General features: G+C 32.0%; 2 protein-coding genes across 2 annotated transcripts; one reads left to right on the forward strand and one right to left on the reverse strand.

Annotated features, from left to right (window-relative positions):
- Nucleotides 1-590: 590 nt before the first annotated feature.
- LOC25500709 (probable trehalose-phosphate phosphatase 2) lies at nt 591-7,908 on the forward strand. Its single transcript, XM_024771668.2, has 10 exons — nt 591-726; nt 3,368-3,487; nt 3,735-3,875; nt 5,489-5,560; nt 5,680-5,805; nt 6,265-6,321; nt 6,437-6,541; nt 6,634-6,711; nt 6,950-7,090; nt 7,408-7,908. The coding sequence occupies exons 2-10, from the start codon at nt 3,410-3,412 to the stop codon at nt 7,567-7,569; spliced, it is 960 nt and encodes a 319-aa protein (XP_024627436.1). The 5' UTR covers nt 591-726; nt 3,368-3,409; the 3' UTR covers nt 7,570-7,908.
- A 1,088-nt stretch (nt 7,909-8,996) lies between these two features.
- On the reverse strand, nt 8,997-15,011 carry LOC25500710 (DEAD-box ATP-dependent RNA helicase 31). Its single transcript, XM_013589194.3, has 10 exons — nt 14,295-15,011; nt 13,525-13,631; nt 13,265-13,320; nt 12,566-12,790; nt 11,205-11,411; nt 11,013-11,099; nt 10,774-10,869; nt 10,207-10,422; nt 9,615-9,797; nt 8,997-9,394 (listed from the first exon to the last, which is right to left on the reverse strand). The coding sequence occupies exons 1-10, from the start codon at nt 14,894-14,896 to the stop codon at nt 9,167-9,169; spliced, it is 2,007 nt and encodes a 668-aa protein (XP_013444648.1). The 5' UTR covers nt 14,897-15,011; the 3' UTR covers nt 8,997-9,166.
- Between the last annotated feature and the right edge of the window lie 513 nt (nt 15,012-15,524).

Raw genomic sequence — 15,524 nt, forward strand, 5'->3', positions numbered from 1 at the left:
TTCGTCTATCTACCCAAAAAAAAAAAAAAAAGTGTTTTGCAAGAGGGAGTTGAGTGTTGAGACTTTGGAGGACCATTAAGTTCATTTATTATTATTATTATGTTTTTTTTAAGAGGCCAAAAAAAGATTAAAACACTCTTATGAAGCACAAAGTATGCCTTAATAGGAGGACAGAAGATTACAAGTGTTCAAGAAAAACAAAACAAAAGAAACTTCACATGCAATACAAATAGAAGGGTAAGACCACCACATGTTAAAGTCCAAAAATAAGTAGAACTTTCGAACTTTAAGCCATCGCCATTAATAAAGTTCAACATAATTTAAAAGTTGTTAAAAATTATTAGTATTATGCAAAAAACGAAAACAATCTAAGAGCACTTGAATGATATGGTAAAAGATATTTTTCATTAAGAGAACTTTGTCATTAATTGTGATCCTTCTTAATTCAAAAAATTAATCTCTACAGTTACGCGTAGATGATATCCGGTTAAGAAAACAAACAAAAACGAAATGAAAATCAGGTCTTATGTTCCTCCATTAGGTAGCCTATATATACATCAATAACCCCTTCTTTTTCTCTAGCTCCCTCTCTCTCTCTTGTCTCTTCCCTATTACTAGTATCTAAAATATTTGTTACAAAGTTTACTGCTCAAGATATCTCTAGCACCACTGTCATAGCCGTTTTAAGTCCTTCAAGCACAAAATATTTCACACCTATCCTTACTTGTAAGTTAATTTATTTCTTTATCTAATTTACCGTTTACTTATGATGCCATTACACCCCCTTTTTTTGTGTGAAATAATGTTACACACAAACACAAGTACACAACCCTTTTGTTAAAATCACCATCGACTATGTTCATCCCCCATTTGATTAAGTTTCCTAACTTTATACTTGCTTATGATATAGCTTTTTGTATAATCCCCTCTCAAGTTTTTATTGTTAATGAAAAAATAGCTTCATCACCACGAGAGATATTATATTATAGTATGAGCTTTATATGTGTGTGAAACTTTCACTTTCATGTAGGAAATCAATTATAAAAGCACCATGAAATGTTCAAATAATAAGAAGAAAAAAGGTCTTACATATGATAACATATAATATATCTAAAGACATCTTGTGCCCCACCCAGACCTAAAAAATAATTTATAATACATCAAAATGTGTTTGAATATTAGTTAATTAATGTGGGAAAAACTAGGTTTGTGTCTATTACTCCCTCCGTATCTAAATAATAGTCGTTTAAGGTTGATGCATGGTTATTAAGAAAATGATTAATTGTATTGATTTTGATGGTAAAATTAATATCATTTACTATAACACCCTTATTAATTGTAGTTAGTGGAGTAGTTAAGTTGGATGAAGTTCAATAAATAAAGATATTATAATGGAAAAAAAATAATAAATGATGTATTGGTATTCTAAAGTAACAATTATTTTGAGAAAAAGAAAAATGGATAAAAAGACAGTTATTGTGAAACGGAGGGAGTAATAAGTTTTTTGGATTACAAACGTTTGTGTCTATTAATAGAAGGGATTAGCTTTTCACAATATATGACGAACAATATCTGAGAACTCCTCAAACATCTCTAACAAACGAAAGCCACGAGCTAACAAAAGATTACAAAATGTGAAACAAAAACATATTTCAAGTAGACATGAACAAATGTTTGTGTAAAAAATGTGAATCCATTCATGGATCTTTGAAAGTGATATGAAAGCAACATTAGTTTTTATTATTGTTTGGCATTGAGTGTTTAACATTTTTAAGTAATTAGTATATCAAATAGTAAAACACAAGCAATGTTACGGAATGGATGGATTTTGAACATCTTAAATAAGTGATAAGAATTCTCCTCCATAAGAAGAAAATTCAGTTTGATATGGAGAACTCATTGAGTGTCAAATAATTTTTTTTGAAATATATTAGTCACCACTAAAAAAACGGTAGAATTTTATACATGTAACATTTTATTAAAAAAAAAAAACAGCAATATTCTTCTACACACAAGGAAAAAAACAACCAATATAAATACTGGTACCGTTTGAATTTATTATAAAAGGGAAATGAGTCTTATTTTCTGGGATTTTATGGGAGGATCTATTTTCCAAGATATAATATTATAATAATATATGTAATAATTTTTAGTCAAAAAAAGATATAATAATATTGTATCGAAAAATAAATGTAATGAATTATAAAGAAAATATTTAATTATTAAATGCTTATCCAAAATTAGTTGACAATTGCAAATATATTTGAATGTTTTTATTTTTGAATGAAAGAAAGGTTTTTTTTTCTTTTCACATATTGAGTATCATCTTTTCGCAACTGCAAAACTAATCTTTCAAGATATTTAAAATTGTTGTATTTTTGTGACTGAATTCGAATTCAGAATCTCTAGTTAACCCGAAAGAGATCTCTTCCAATTTTATCCAAGTGCTCTTAGGTAAAGAAATGTTAGAGAATGTTAAATCATTAAATTTTTATTTTAATTCATATGATAAAATCATATTAATTAATTTTCTTTATTTTATAATAATACCATAAAAGTCAAACAAAGTTTTTTTATAATAAAATAAGTTTCATTTAAATGTTTTATTTTTACAAAGTTTCATTCAAATGTTAAAAAAAGTAGAATACAATCAACATGACTATGAATTGAGACATATCCCACCCACATTTAGTTTTTTTTTTTTTCCTTTGAAAGGCTTTTAAGTTATTTACACACTAACATTATCCACTTAAATTAAGTTTATAGAGTATATCCCAATATAACTATTGAATTTTCTTCTTTTTCGATATATCTCGTGTAACACCTTATAATTCACCACCTTTATCCAATATCTCATCTCAACTTGGACGTACAATGAATCTCAGCTCATGAGGATGGAAACTAATTAATTCAAAATAAGGTTACTTTTGAATTCCAAATAAGGAAAAAAATAAGGTGACACGTGGTTTTAATTTCAGTTTCTTTGCACTTGGTGAACAATAAACTGTGTCAAGTTTTAAACTTAATTAATATTACTTTGGTCTTAATATAAAAAAAATATGTCAAACAAAGTTTATGTATTTTTTTTTTACAAATGTATCTAGTCAAAAATTTGAATCAATACATCTTTTACGTTTGACTTTCTTTTTGTTTATATTTGAGTTGAATTGATCGAAGAAATATGACCAAAGATTATTTTTTATAATTGAAAAAAAACATTTTTTGACTATTCGGATTTTTATACACAATTTTTTTTTATATGGTAATCAAATTTAATAATAAATCTATTGCTTGGATATGAAATAATACAATTAATATATATGACTTTTTGTCCATCATTAATTCTCTCACAAACACATGAATGCAGGCAATAGAAGAACTTCAGTTTGTGCAATCAACATACTCAAACATGAAATCTCTTTTACCTGCAAGTCTGAATGGTGATAACAATGAAGAATCAATCTTGTCTTCATACAATTCTTGGCTAGTAAGTTCAACAATTACATACCCAATTTAAATGTACTTTATGACATGTACTTAACCTTCTATACATATTTTGTGATCATTTTTTTTTTTTGAGGGAACATATTTTGTGATCATAATAATGCATTCATGAGTAATGATCCATTATCGTATGTAAACATCTACTATTGTTCATTCTTCATATTGCTTTTACAATATTTGTTTTTTTTATAATCTAAAATCCACTGATGTATTAACTCTTTTGCTTAAAGGAAAACCATCCTTCTGCATTGGAAAATTTTGAAAAAGTGATGAACATTGCAAGAGAGAAAAAGATTGTTGTGTTCTTAGATTATGATGGAACACTCTCTCAAATTGTCGATGATCCTGATAAAGCTTACATGACTGATGCTGTAAGTACTTTGCAAATAAATATTAGTGATTTTGTGATATCTAAGTATTTTTTAGGCCAATTATATGGTAAACAACTGAGAAAAATCTTGCATTATGCATAAGTTAGTTTTTATTATGGATCAATAAACTTTACTATTCAATCAAATGAGATATAATATAACTTATTGATTCAATTGTGAAAAAGATACTTGCGCATGATGCAAGACCATTTTGTTTATGCATGTTAGGTAAAGTTTTTTTTTTTTAATGAGAAAATGTTAACAAGTTCATGGTTATAAGATTGTCATTTTGAGTGTCATGTCCAAAATATTAACTTGGTGCCTTATTTATTGTTATAAGACACGCACGCACGAGCGTGCCCACACACCCACTTACACGCGTGTCATATATACACATATGATGTGAATTCGGAACTCAATCAATAAGCAAAACAATCACAAACAACAACAACAAGTCTAGATCTAAGTTAGCTACCAAGTATACATAATATAAAATCACAATCGAACCAAAGAACAAGATAAAGAGAGTAATAGAATAGAGAACAACACATCAAAAATTTATTCACCTATTTTGACCCAACAATGACCTTCGTCTGGAGGAGATAGATCTCTCCACTTCACTATCAAGCAGTTTCTTACAAAGAGTTACAAGAAATTAGTTTCAACAAGCGCTCAAAGGGCACACCTAATATCTACTCTTTTTCTCGAATCTCTTTTCGTGATCAAGATGCTCAATGATTTCCCTAACCAAGGTGTTTACAAATTATTTCCTAACACTAGAATCTAACCCCAAAACGTACCAACCCTTAGACTTTGATTTAATAAGGATCTCCTCTTTTGATCTCCTAAGATTCATCCAAGTTGCTCACAAAGACTCATCTTCTCATGTGTTTCCTATCTTCCCCAAGTCATGAATCTCTTCCCAAAATGCAGCAACCCTTTCCCAAGAGCCTCCTCTTTTGGTTCTCCAAGGTTCACATTTTGACCCATTGAATCTCACTCAAAGACCTCAACTCTTAACCTCTAAGTTTCCTAAAAGTTTCATCTATTGTACATGAGATTCTCAAGATCATGCAACAAATGGGTCAAAGACTGCTTATATAGTGTTTTGATTCCTAGCAAATTGCGTCACAATTTTTCTAGATCGCACCACAATTTTCAGTTGCGTACACAATCCTACTACCAGCAGGCAAAATCGAGATACGATTTCACCCAATCCCAACATAATTTTGGACGAATCAAACCAAGCAACCAGAAGCATCTAACCGCGATACGATTTTGACAGAAACACAAACATCAAACTTTGAGTCAAATTTCAACAAAATATTTATATATTATGATATGCAGATATAGCCTACATAAAAGATGTGCAAAAAGCTATCCATTCTATGTTTTAATACAACCTGGAGTGAAAGTTTAACAATATTAGTATAAAAATATGAATTACACAAAAGCTTGTGAAATGCTTTTATCCTTGTCAAATTTTAGCAAGAAAATAAATAAATTGGTGCCACCAATTAATGGTGTTTTGTGCAGCCACACCCTCAGAGTCACCGTGAGTACTCATGTTGAATTTATTTGCTCTAAAGCTTAATTGTGAATTTCAAATACAGATGCGTGCAGCTGTGCGTGAAGTTGCTAGTTATTTTCCTACTGCCATTATTAGTGGAAGAAGTAGAAATAAGGTAAAACATTCACTTAATTAATACTGAATCATATAGATATCCTTTTTTTCTTAGGCTCTTTGCATTGTTCCTTTTTAGTCTAGTATTTACATGACATTCATTTCTCTTTTGACATGTAGGTTTATGATTTTGTGAAATTGAAAAATATTTACTATGCTGGAAGCCATGGAATGGACATATCAACTTCACTGGGGTCTTCCAAGTATCATGATAAGAATCATCAAACAAAGGGTGTTGATGAAAAGGTTTACAAGCATTTTCCTTTTTTCTTTTCTAATTTGTGTGTACAATATTTTTATATTTTTTTTTATGAAATTCACATTTCTCTTATTATCATAACAATCTTGTTTGAGACATACATAACAATAAGAATAACATTTCTCTTAGAGGAAGTATACTTCAACAAAGTGATGTGGTTTTTATGTCGCTCGGAATTATACTTCCGAAAAAATATTTTAAGACATAATTGTGATATTTTAGAAACAAAGGAGGGAAAAAAAACTCTCTTCGTACATCATAATCTTCACTTGATTACCTAATTAGCTAGGTCAACCCGATAGGGTTTCATGAGTTGTATCTAGGGTTCATCAAAACTCGCATAATTTAGTTAGAAATTGAATTAATAATATGATTTTAATAACTTAGAATTTGTCCTTCAAAAAAATAACTTGAATTTGTCATTAACGTCTCATAATGTATTTTAGGGTAATGAAGTTGTACTTTATCATCCAGCAGAAGAATTTTTACCAACAATCCAAGAGGTAATATTATTCATTAATTTGTTCTTAAAATGAACAAACTTCTTTATGTACCCTTTGGTTCTTCATATATCATTTTCTTCTACTCATCAATGTTTTATTAATTTGTTATTTATAGATAATTAAGATTTTGAAAGATAATATAAGAGTGATAAATGGTTCGACCATTGAGGATAATACGTTTTGTTTCACGGTACACTACCGCCGTGTGAAAAATAGAGAGGTATGAATTAGATTCATTCTAGATTAATTAACACATCTTATGTAAAAGAAATTATATACACTTATATATGTTGTTGCTTCTCTATATTATAGGATGTTGAAGTTCTCAAAGAAATTGTTGAGTCTATTATGAAAGATTACCCTGATTTTCTCATATCAGGAGGGAAAGAGGTACAATAATTCTAATGGTTGCTATTGTTATAGATTCTTTTTTTAAAAACCACTACTTGAAAGAAAAATAATTAATGACGGAGAAAATGAAATCTCTTTCTTATTTATCAGTCTTTAAATTAGTGACCAATTTTATGGTTTCCTTCTCTAAATTTGTCTTGTTAATTTAACTTCTTTTAGTAGTGAAAATTAGTATATGGATTCTTAAACTTAACATAAGTTGAATGTTTTATATTAGATTATGGAGATACGCCCAAATGTGAACTGGAATAAAGGCGATGCTCTAATGTATTTTCTTGACACTCTTGGATATAACACCTTTGATGATGTTCTACCAATATACATTGGAGATGATAGAACAGATGAAGATGCTTTTAAGGTATGTTTGGTTAAAATAGAAAACTCATTTTGAAGAGATGTTGATTTCAAAGAATAATATTTCCTTACGATATTTATTTATTAACTACTCCATCTATTCTAAAATAAGATCATGCTACCGACTGCGACACTTGTTCAAGAAAAAAAAAACATAAAACATAAATTTTGTTTTGAAAAGATTTTTTTTTACAATTATTTTAGAATGGATGGAGTATTGTTTTTAATCCATGTTAAACATTTATACAATCAAAAGAAAAATTGTTCAATATATGAAGGTTAAGTTGAAGTTGATGAGGATGTAAATTGTAATGCATGCAGATTCTAAAACAAATTGGAGGAGGTTTTCCAATTGTTGTTTCTTCAATTGCTAAAGAGACAAATGCTTCATATTCTCTGCGTGACCCTGCTGATGTTAAGACATTCTTGACACATTTAGCAAAATGGAAGAAGAACTTGATTCATAAAACTAAACAACGTTGAAGATAAAGTGATGATGGGTGGATAAACTAATTTAAGGCTGATTTTGTCCCTTTTAAAGTTACCAAATTAGCCTTGATTTATTTTCTATAGAGAATATTGATTATGTCAATACCAATTGAATAGAAAATGGTTTTGTAAATACATGTCGTACTTCAATTTTAGGTCACATCATTAGTAGATGTAGACTCATCAATCTAAATCATGGTTTAAGGTAAGGTAAGATTTATGAGGCAACAAGGCAATATGGTTGATCATTTGTACCTACCTAGTTGTCATTATTTGGATTGTATTCTTTCTTCTATTGTTCAAACTATTTCCATTGAAATAAATTAAATAATTTCGGACATAAAATAAGTTGTCTTTCAGCAATTTATTTTTTGTAAATTGGAATTAATTAGTAGTTATTTTTTTTTTTCAAATACTTATATTTTTCTCTATATATGTTAAACTATGACTATACATTATTGGCAAAATCCATTTTGGAAATCCTTCTAAACTTTTTTTTGAAGTAAAATTGATTTGCCAATCATCAAGCGAGATTATCTCATCCCAATTAGGTTGACAACAAAGAACCTAACTATCTTGTATTTTAAAATATTATTGGTATTGTCATAGCTAAAAAGTTCCATTTAGAGGGGAACTATATCATTTCCATCATCTAGCTAAAAAGTTCAACTTCAAAGAACTGAAACAAATTGAATTTGGAGAAAGAAGAACACCTTTTGGTTTCAGATGAAGTTCAAAGAATAGCAATGGATGAATGTTCTTTGGGAATTGATTGTTGTATTTGTCTTATAGGTTATGCCCTTCCACTAAGTTCTATCTCAGACAATAAGAGAAGATGATATCGGGTTCCAAAGATTGGTCAAAGGGAACCCCTAAAAGCCAATTTGGGGGCCAGGATAAAACATACTATCATATTTTATCTCAATCCATTGTTTGATAATCAGAAATGATATAAGTTAATCTTAAATAAATGAATTGTAAAATTATATTTGTAATTTATTTTATTTATATTTTCTTATACGGTTAACCTTTAAAAAACATAACATTCGAATGACCAAAGCACGAAACTTAACATAGCATATCCTTGTCATTTTTCCAGAAACAAAACAAACAATGGAAGGTCCTTTTATCAATATGTAGAGGTCACTAATGCCATATTTTCTTTCCTGAGTTTTTTCACCGGAGATGTCCATTTAAAATCTCCACCATTCAATTGTTTAATTTTATGATTTTAACGTGACTAGATTAAGCCAAATCAGTGGTTGAGATTCCACTGGACCCTCTAATCACAAGAGACAACCCGCGTTCCATACAAGGCATGATTAATTCATAAACTATTTGATCGAATGCATGTTGTTGACCGTTGCAATAAAGATTCACACAACAAATTCATCTCGCACAGACGTTTCCTTGCTGTAGTATATGTTGTTAAATGATAATTCATCTAGAACTACAAAAGATACGACATAGTAATTAAAATTTAGGAGTTCCAAGTCTTAAGATCAAATTATAATGGGGCATTTCAACTCAAGAATATTTCTCTCTTACACAAGACCGACTTGTCGGAAATTGAATGAAATGAATACATAACCTATTTGGAACGTAATCCAGGGACATTTTTAAGACCCATCTTGCCAAGGACAAGTTTAGGAATAGCTGGAGGGTTATCAAGCCCCATGCATCGACTAAACTCATTTGCAAGCTCCACTAACCTATACTTATCTTTCCCAACTTTCTTGTTAGAATTGTAGTAACCAAGCCATGCCTGATATGCTGCTTCTTTATTCTTCATCTCCACATTCGATAGAGCCCTTTCCACCTGTTAACGATTCAAAGTGTTAAGAACGTTTGGAATCACAATGAGTTTGACGAAATCACAATGACACTTTAATTTTGTTGAAGCTCAAAAGCATAGTTTTTGCCAAAATTACGGTGGACACTGCTAAATTCACCGCTATTTTGACTTTATGGTGGCACACCGCACACGGACATTTTTCATTATATCAAAAATAGTCTCCCTTATATATCTAAGTAAATACCTTTTTCTTCGTGTCAGGATCAACTAACGGTACTGGAGCTTTCACAATAGGCAAATCTTTTGCTGTAGCTAAAAAGAACTCTTCCCAAGGAGCTAGTAGCAGTATGCCCTGCCCTTCTTTTCCTTTTCGCCCAGTTCTACCTAGTCGATGTATATACTGTTGTTTATCAGCCGGAAGGCCAACCTGTTCATTGGACAATTGAAGGAAATATAACAATCAATGAAACACAAACTAGGACAGCAGACATCACAATGACTTTGACATATTGAAACAAGTAATAATTTGAGGAAATGAATAAATTGAACACCGGACACGCGTGGGATCGGAAGAGTCGGTGTTAAGATGACGTTTCAAAATTAACAAAAGCATTAAATAATTAACATTTGATCAACCATAACCAAAAGGCTTGCATGTTTAGCAAATGTATATATCGAGTGTCCACTTGAACATGCATTGAACAGGACGTAAATCCATGTAATCCATTCAGGGATGGGGGGAAAGCAGGCTGATAATATAGTCGCAGTGATGACTATGACCATGTCATCAGATCCCTAGCAAAAGTGAAACAAGGAAGGAGTTCCAAATATATTACCTGTACAACAAGAGTAACATCTGGATAATCAACTCCACGTGCGGATACATCAGAAGTAACCAGGATGAGACCCTTTGACTTCCGGAATTCATCAGAAACTCTGGTTCTATAACTCTGTGGCTTTCTTGAATGGATTTCTCTCACATTCAAGTTCAACTCCCCAAGGAGATCAGCAACAAGTCTTGTGACCATAGCAGTTGTGCAGAAAACAAGAACCTGATAAAGCAATAGCTACATTACATATCCTCCAAAACCATGTAAACATGATGGTAAAAGTAAAACTGTGTTGTCAAATCACAGTTTATAATCTAAACAAGCAAAATATTAATCCAAAATATGTTACTTCCTCTGGTCTCAAATATAAACAAAGATTCCTTTTTCAGATTCATTGAATAATTAATGTATATGGTAATATAGACCAGATACATCAGTTATTCAATGAAACTGAAAAAAGAATATTTGCTTATATTTGAGGCCGGTTTTTTTAGTTTGTTACCATGTTATGTGTCTCATAGCAAAAGGACAAAGAAAGACCTAATACAGTTGGTTGCAGATTAGAAAGCAAACCTTATAGTCAACATCATCTGCAATGTGCTCCTTCAGAATAGCATAGAGTAAAGGGAAATGCTTGTCTAATGGTGCAACTAAATGCATTTGGCGGACCTGAAATGATCCAAAACTGCCATAAATAAAGATTAAAAAAATATTATATGATGGCTAGTGCAGCATTTGCATGCATTACCACTCACATGCATATACACATGTAAGCATCTAATGAGTTATTGGCATGAAATTATAACAATTACCTGTGAATGAGTATCCTCCGAGCCCTCCTGAACTGTATTAATATATTCAAAGTCCCTTTTCAGAGCAACATGGCAGACTTGACGCACCTTCACAACAATAATCATACAAGAATAAGCCCAATGCGCATATCTTTTATAAAGCATGAATCACCAAAATTAAAAAGGAAAAACACAAAAAGAAAAAAGACAAACCTCGTCCGGAATTGTTGCAGAAAACATAAGTGTTTGTCGTTGTTTAGGGATTGCTGCAATTATTTTCTCAATATCTTTGCGAAATCCCATGTCTAGTAAATGATCAGCTTCATCGAGCACCAAGGACTTCACCCCCATAAGCCTAGATGCAAAACCAGCAGTATTTTCAATATGATCTCTAAGCCTTCCAGGTGTAGCAACAAGGATCTGTACAAAAAGTAAACAAATAAAGTTAAAGTCTGGAAAACTAGTTTCCCATAAGATGATGATTCGAAAAAGGCAGGCATGAAACCAGATAAATATAGCATGATTATGGTTTAAGCCAATAAAATAAATGGGCAGAAGCTTTAAATGGAATCAATATATCAAAACAATATAGGTCTAACTTCTAGGCTTCCAGCTTTAGAATGGTGATCTTCATTGAATCATTTTTTAAAGGGTAAATACCTCTTTTCGTCCCTGTAATATTAGCGAATTCCGGTTTTAGTCCCTGTAAAAAAAAAGATTTAGATTTTGTCCCTGTAATTTCATATTCTTCCACTTTTGGTCCCTCCTTTCATCACGTCAGCAGAATCTGCATAAATTACGTCCTTGTAATTTCAGATTCGTCCCACTTTTGGTCCCTGTAATTTCAAATTCCTCCACTTTTGGTCCCTCATTTTACGTGCCATGTATGCAGATTCTGCTGACGTGGTGGAATAAGGGACCAAAAGTGGAAGAATATGAAATTACAGGGACAAAATCTAAATCTTTTTTTTTACAGGGACTAAAACCGGAATTTGCTAATATTACAGGGACGAAAAGAGGTATTAACCCTTTTTTAAAACAGTATTTAAGCATTGAATATATAAATGTGCTTCTCTTCATTCATCAAGTATGCAAATTAGTTAATAAGCATGAGTTATGACTGGTTATGAAAATAAATTGTAGATATTTTATTGATTAAGAAAAAATATATCCAACCACTAGACACAGATCAGATGGAGGGTAGTCAAAACCCACTAGTGGCAGAGAAAGACCTAGAAAAACCATAAGAGAAACTAATAAGAAAGATCTAGAGATTAACGAGTTTGATAGAGATATGTTATATGATAGAACATTATGGTGGTAATGCTTGGTTGTAGTTGTTGTATCCAACCAACTGTGATGACTGCAATATATAACACCAATAACAACAATCATTATATTCCGCGTATTTATTTCAGGAAGTTTAGTAGTGTAGGAATAATTCGGAATCTTCTCATTTATTTGATTGTTTGTCTTATCTAAATGCAGAAGGATTTTTTTGGGACACATCTGGAAGTGCAAAAGACTTCAGCCTACAGAAAATAAAATGTTGCTGGCAAAGGAAAAGAACACACCTGGCAAGGATTTGCTTGCATTCGTTTCTGTTCTAAAGCAAGTCTTGTTCCTCCAATCACAACTTGAACACCAATGGTAGGATGATACTTGAGCAGTTTAGTGGCTTCTGCAGCAGCTTGACATGCAAGCTCTCGAGTTGGGCATATGACAAGAACAAAAATTGGCGGACGCCTTTGATCACGATCACTTGGTGGAGACTTCACAACAACTTCAATTGATGGAAGCTGAATAAAAATACTTCAAAAGTTAGTGCAAACTACTATTAATCATCACTAGGTACATAAGCAATAGAACAATAGTCTCCACATCAAAGATTTGTGCTGTTACATTGAAACACAAATGAACTTCTGTTTTGTTCTTTTGTAAAGCATGCCCAATTATATTTTAAAATGTTTTAAGATGAAGGGGGTACTGCCAATGGCTTATAGCAGACCCCATGCCTGAAAAACAAAAAAAAATGAGAAACGGAAATTCTGAATATATCATAATAAAATATCAAACAATGGAGGCCAAGGAATTAAGTAAAGATATCCAATTAAGTAGATTGCTTATTCCAGAGGTAGCTTAGGTGTCTACCCGTTTACTACATATTTAATTTTTTATCACAAAAGAAAAAATGTGAACGGAAGTGCTAATGGTAATTGACAGAGGCCATTAACTACTAATGCACTCAAACAAATACAAATAAAATGACGTACCAAAAAGGCTACTGTTTTTCCCGTGCCTGTTTTAGCCTTGGCCAGGACATCCTTACCTAGAAATGTTAAATGGAATAAGTGCACCATCATAAAGAAAAAAACTCAATATATACAAGAATAATATCAATCAAATCAGGAAAATAATACTTTCTTGCTTAATATTATCAATTATAATAGCCTGTTCTGTTGTTTTGAAAACGGATTAATTACATAGTTATATATGATAGCAACAAAAACTACAAGACAGATAAAGAACAAACCTTTTAGAATTACTGGAAGTGTTGCCTCCTGCACAACAGTCATTTTCTCATATCCAGCATCCTTGATTCCTTTTAATGACAGTGGAGAAACTGAACACTGATCAAATCTGCGGCATCATATCTCGATAATCAGACATACAGAATACAAGAGCAATATAATGCACCAAACTACGATAAGAAGGGTCAAGCACGTGTCAGATTAATGAAAGGGATACTAAACAGCAAACATGTATAAGCACAACGATCACCTTTCTCTCTACATTAGTTATATGCCTATCATCTTCTGCGATTACATGACACCCTGAATATCGCACAAAACCCCACACCAATTTCCAAATTCAAGCCATTAAGAAAGCATGCGGTGTCCTAACCATCGAACATCTTAATCAGTTATATATGCAAAGAATAAAGTACTCCTTTAAAATTCTTCTCCTAATCTATTCCTCCCCCCAAAAAGAGTTCAAGCCTAACAGTTTTGTCAAATCGACCATGGTCCGTCATCCACCATCGCGACCATGGTCCGTCATCCACCATCGACAACATTGAAGCCTAATTACCTAATATTAATCTTATCTAAAACACGGTTCCAGAATCATTGTTAAGTCCTAAACAAAGAGCACCATCACATTCCTTAATTTCTGTTTGTTCTACCCAATAACATAATTTAATACCAATATATACAATCACAATAAAGCAACAAACTTTAAGGCAAATAAGCTAGACCCATAAATAAAAAAACTCAATTTATGAAAACAAACACACATACACACCTAGAATCGCTTAAATAAGAATCACTTCCACCAGATGAAGCAGGTCTAGTAGTATTTGAAACCCCATTTTGTTTACCAAACAAAACACTTCTACTCTTGTTAACTATCTCCTCATCCTCATCATCAATATCACTCTCTTCTTCATCAACATCATCTTCACTAAGAAACTCACCAATACTTCCAGAACCGCCAGCATCCTTAAACTTCCCTCTTTCAACAACTTCATCATTATCACTATCACTACTCAATCCAAACCTTGTTTTTGCATCCAAATTAGGTTTCCCCTTCTTAAAATCACCACCACCTCTTCTCTTCCGGAACCCGCCGTCTCTGACAGCGGGTTCTCTGGAACCTACTCTCTGGGCAGGTTTCAATGTCTCGGCGCGGCCAGTACGCAAATCATCAACCCAATTACTAAGGTCAGCCTCGTCGTCGACGAGGCTTTTGGAAGCCCTGATTCTATCTGGACGGACAGAAAAAGGGCGAGGATGAAACGCAGCGTTGCGGAGTGGGATGTGAGAGAGTTTGAAGAGGGAGAGAGAGTGGAGTTTCATTGGATGGAATTGAAGAAGACGGAGTTGTGATAAGAATAGTTTTGTCATTAGAGCATAGAAGTTAAGTTACTGTGACTGTGTAAAAGATAAGAGAAATGAAAGTGTTTCACTTCACCTCAAGAAAGAGGTTTTTGGAGAAGTGATTAGGGTTTAAGATACTTGTTTCATTTCATACAACACACACAAATATCAGATATTTTCATTTGTCGGTTTCTGGGGTCTGTTTGGTTGGTTAACTTGGTTGATTCCATTCTAAGTAAGAAAAAAAAAAAAAAAAACTTGTGGAAAAGATTTTTTTGTTTTTTTGAATGATTGTACTTTACTCCTCTTGTGTGAAAATCGCACACCAGAAGATCGATTTTTCAACTGAAATTAGCACAAGTATCTTGAATAAGAAGCTTTTACCGTCTAAAGATGATTTATGATAAGTAGCCAGGATTATTATAAAGCCTACGCATAATAAAATTGCAACATATTTATAGGGGTTTACATAAGAAATTGCAAATAAATAATCAAAAAATTAAAAGAAATTGTCCAATTTATAAGAGTTTATATAAGAAATTAAGAGGAATTTACATAAAAAATTGCAAAAAAATTGAGCCAGAGCCCGGGCAACTGTCCAGGCTCGCCGGGCCTTAGAACCGCCCCTGTTTATGATCAATCCATCACATGAAAT

The sequence above is a fragment of the Medicago truncatula genome, chromosome 8, assembly GCF_003473485.1.
Source record: "Medicago truncatula cultivar Jemalong A17 chromosome 8, MtrunA17r5.0-ANR, whole genome shotgun sequence".
In the NCBI taxonomy this organism is placed as follows: Eukaryota; Viridiplantae; Streptophyta; class Magnoliopsida; order Fabales; family Fabaceae; genus Medicago; species Medicago truncatula.

Coding starts and splice junctions, on each gene's coding strand:
- LOC25500709 (XM_024771668.2), top strand. CDS start 3,410: ATGAAATCTCTTTTACCTGCAAGTCTGAATGGTGATAACAATGAAGAA. Junction 5,806..6,264: donor CAAAGGGTGTTGATGAAAAG/GTTTACAAGCAT, acceptor AATGTATTTTAG/GGTAATGAAGTTGTACTTTA. Junction 6,542..6,633: donor GCCGTGTGAAAAATAGAGAG/GTATGAATTAGA, acceptor TCTATATTATAG/GATGTTGAAGTTCTCAAAGA.
- LOC25500710 (XM_013589194.3), bottom strand. CDS start 14,896: ATGACAAAACTATTCTTATCACAACTCCGTCTTCTTCAATTCCATCCA. Junction 12,791..13,264: donor GAAAAACAGTAGCCTTTTTG/GTACGTCATTTT, acceptor ATTTTTATTCAG/CTTCCATCAATTGAAGTTGT. Junction 11,100..11,204: donor CTGCAACAATTCCGGACGAG/GTTTGTCTTTTT, acceptor ATTGTTGTGAAG/GTGCGTCAAGTCTGCCATGT.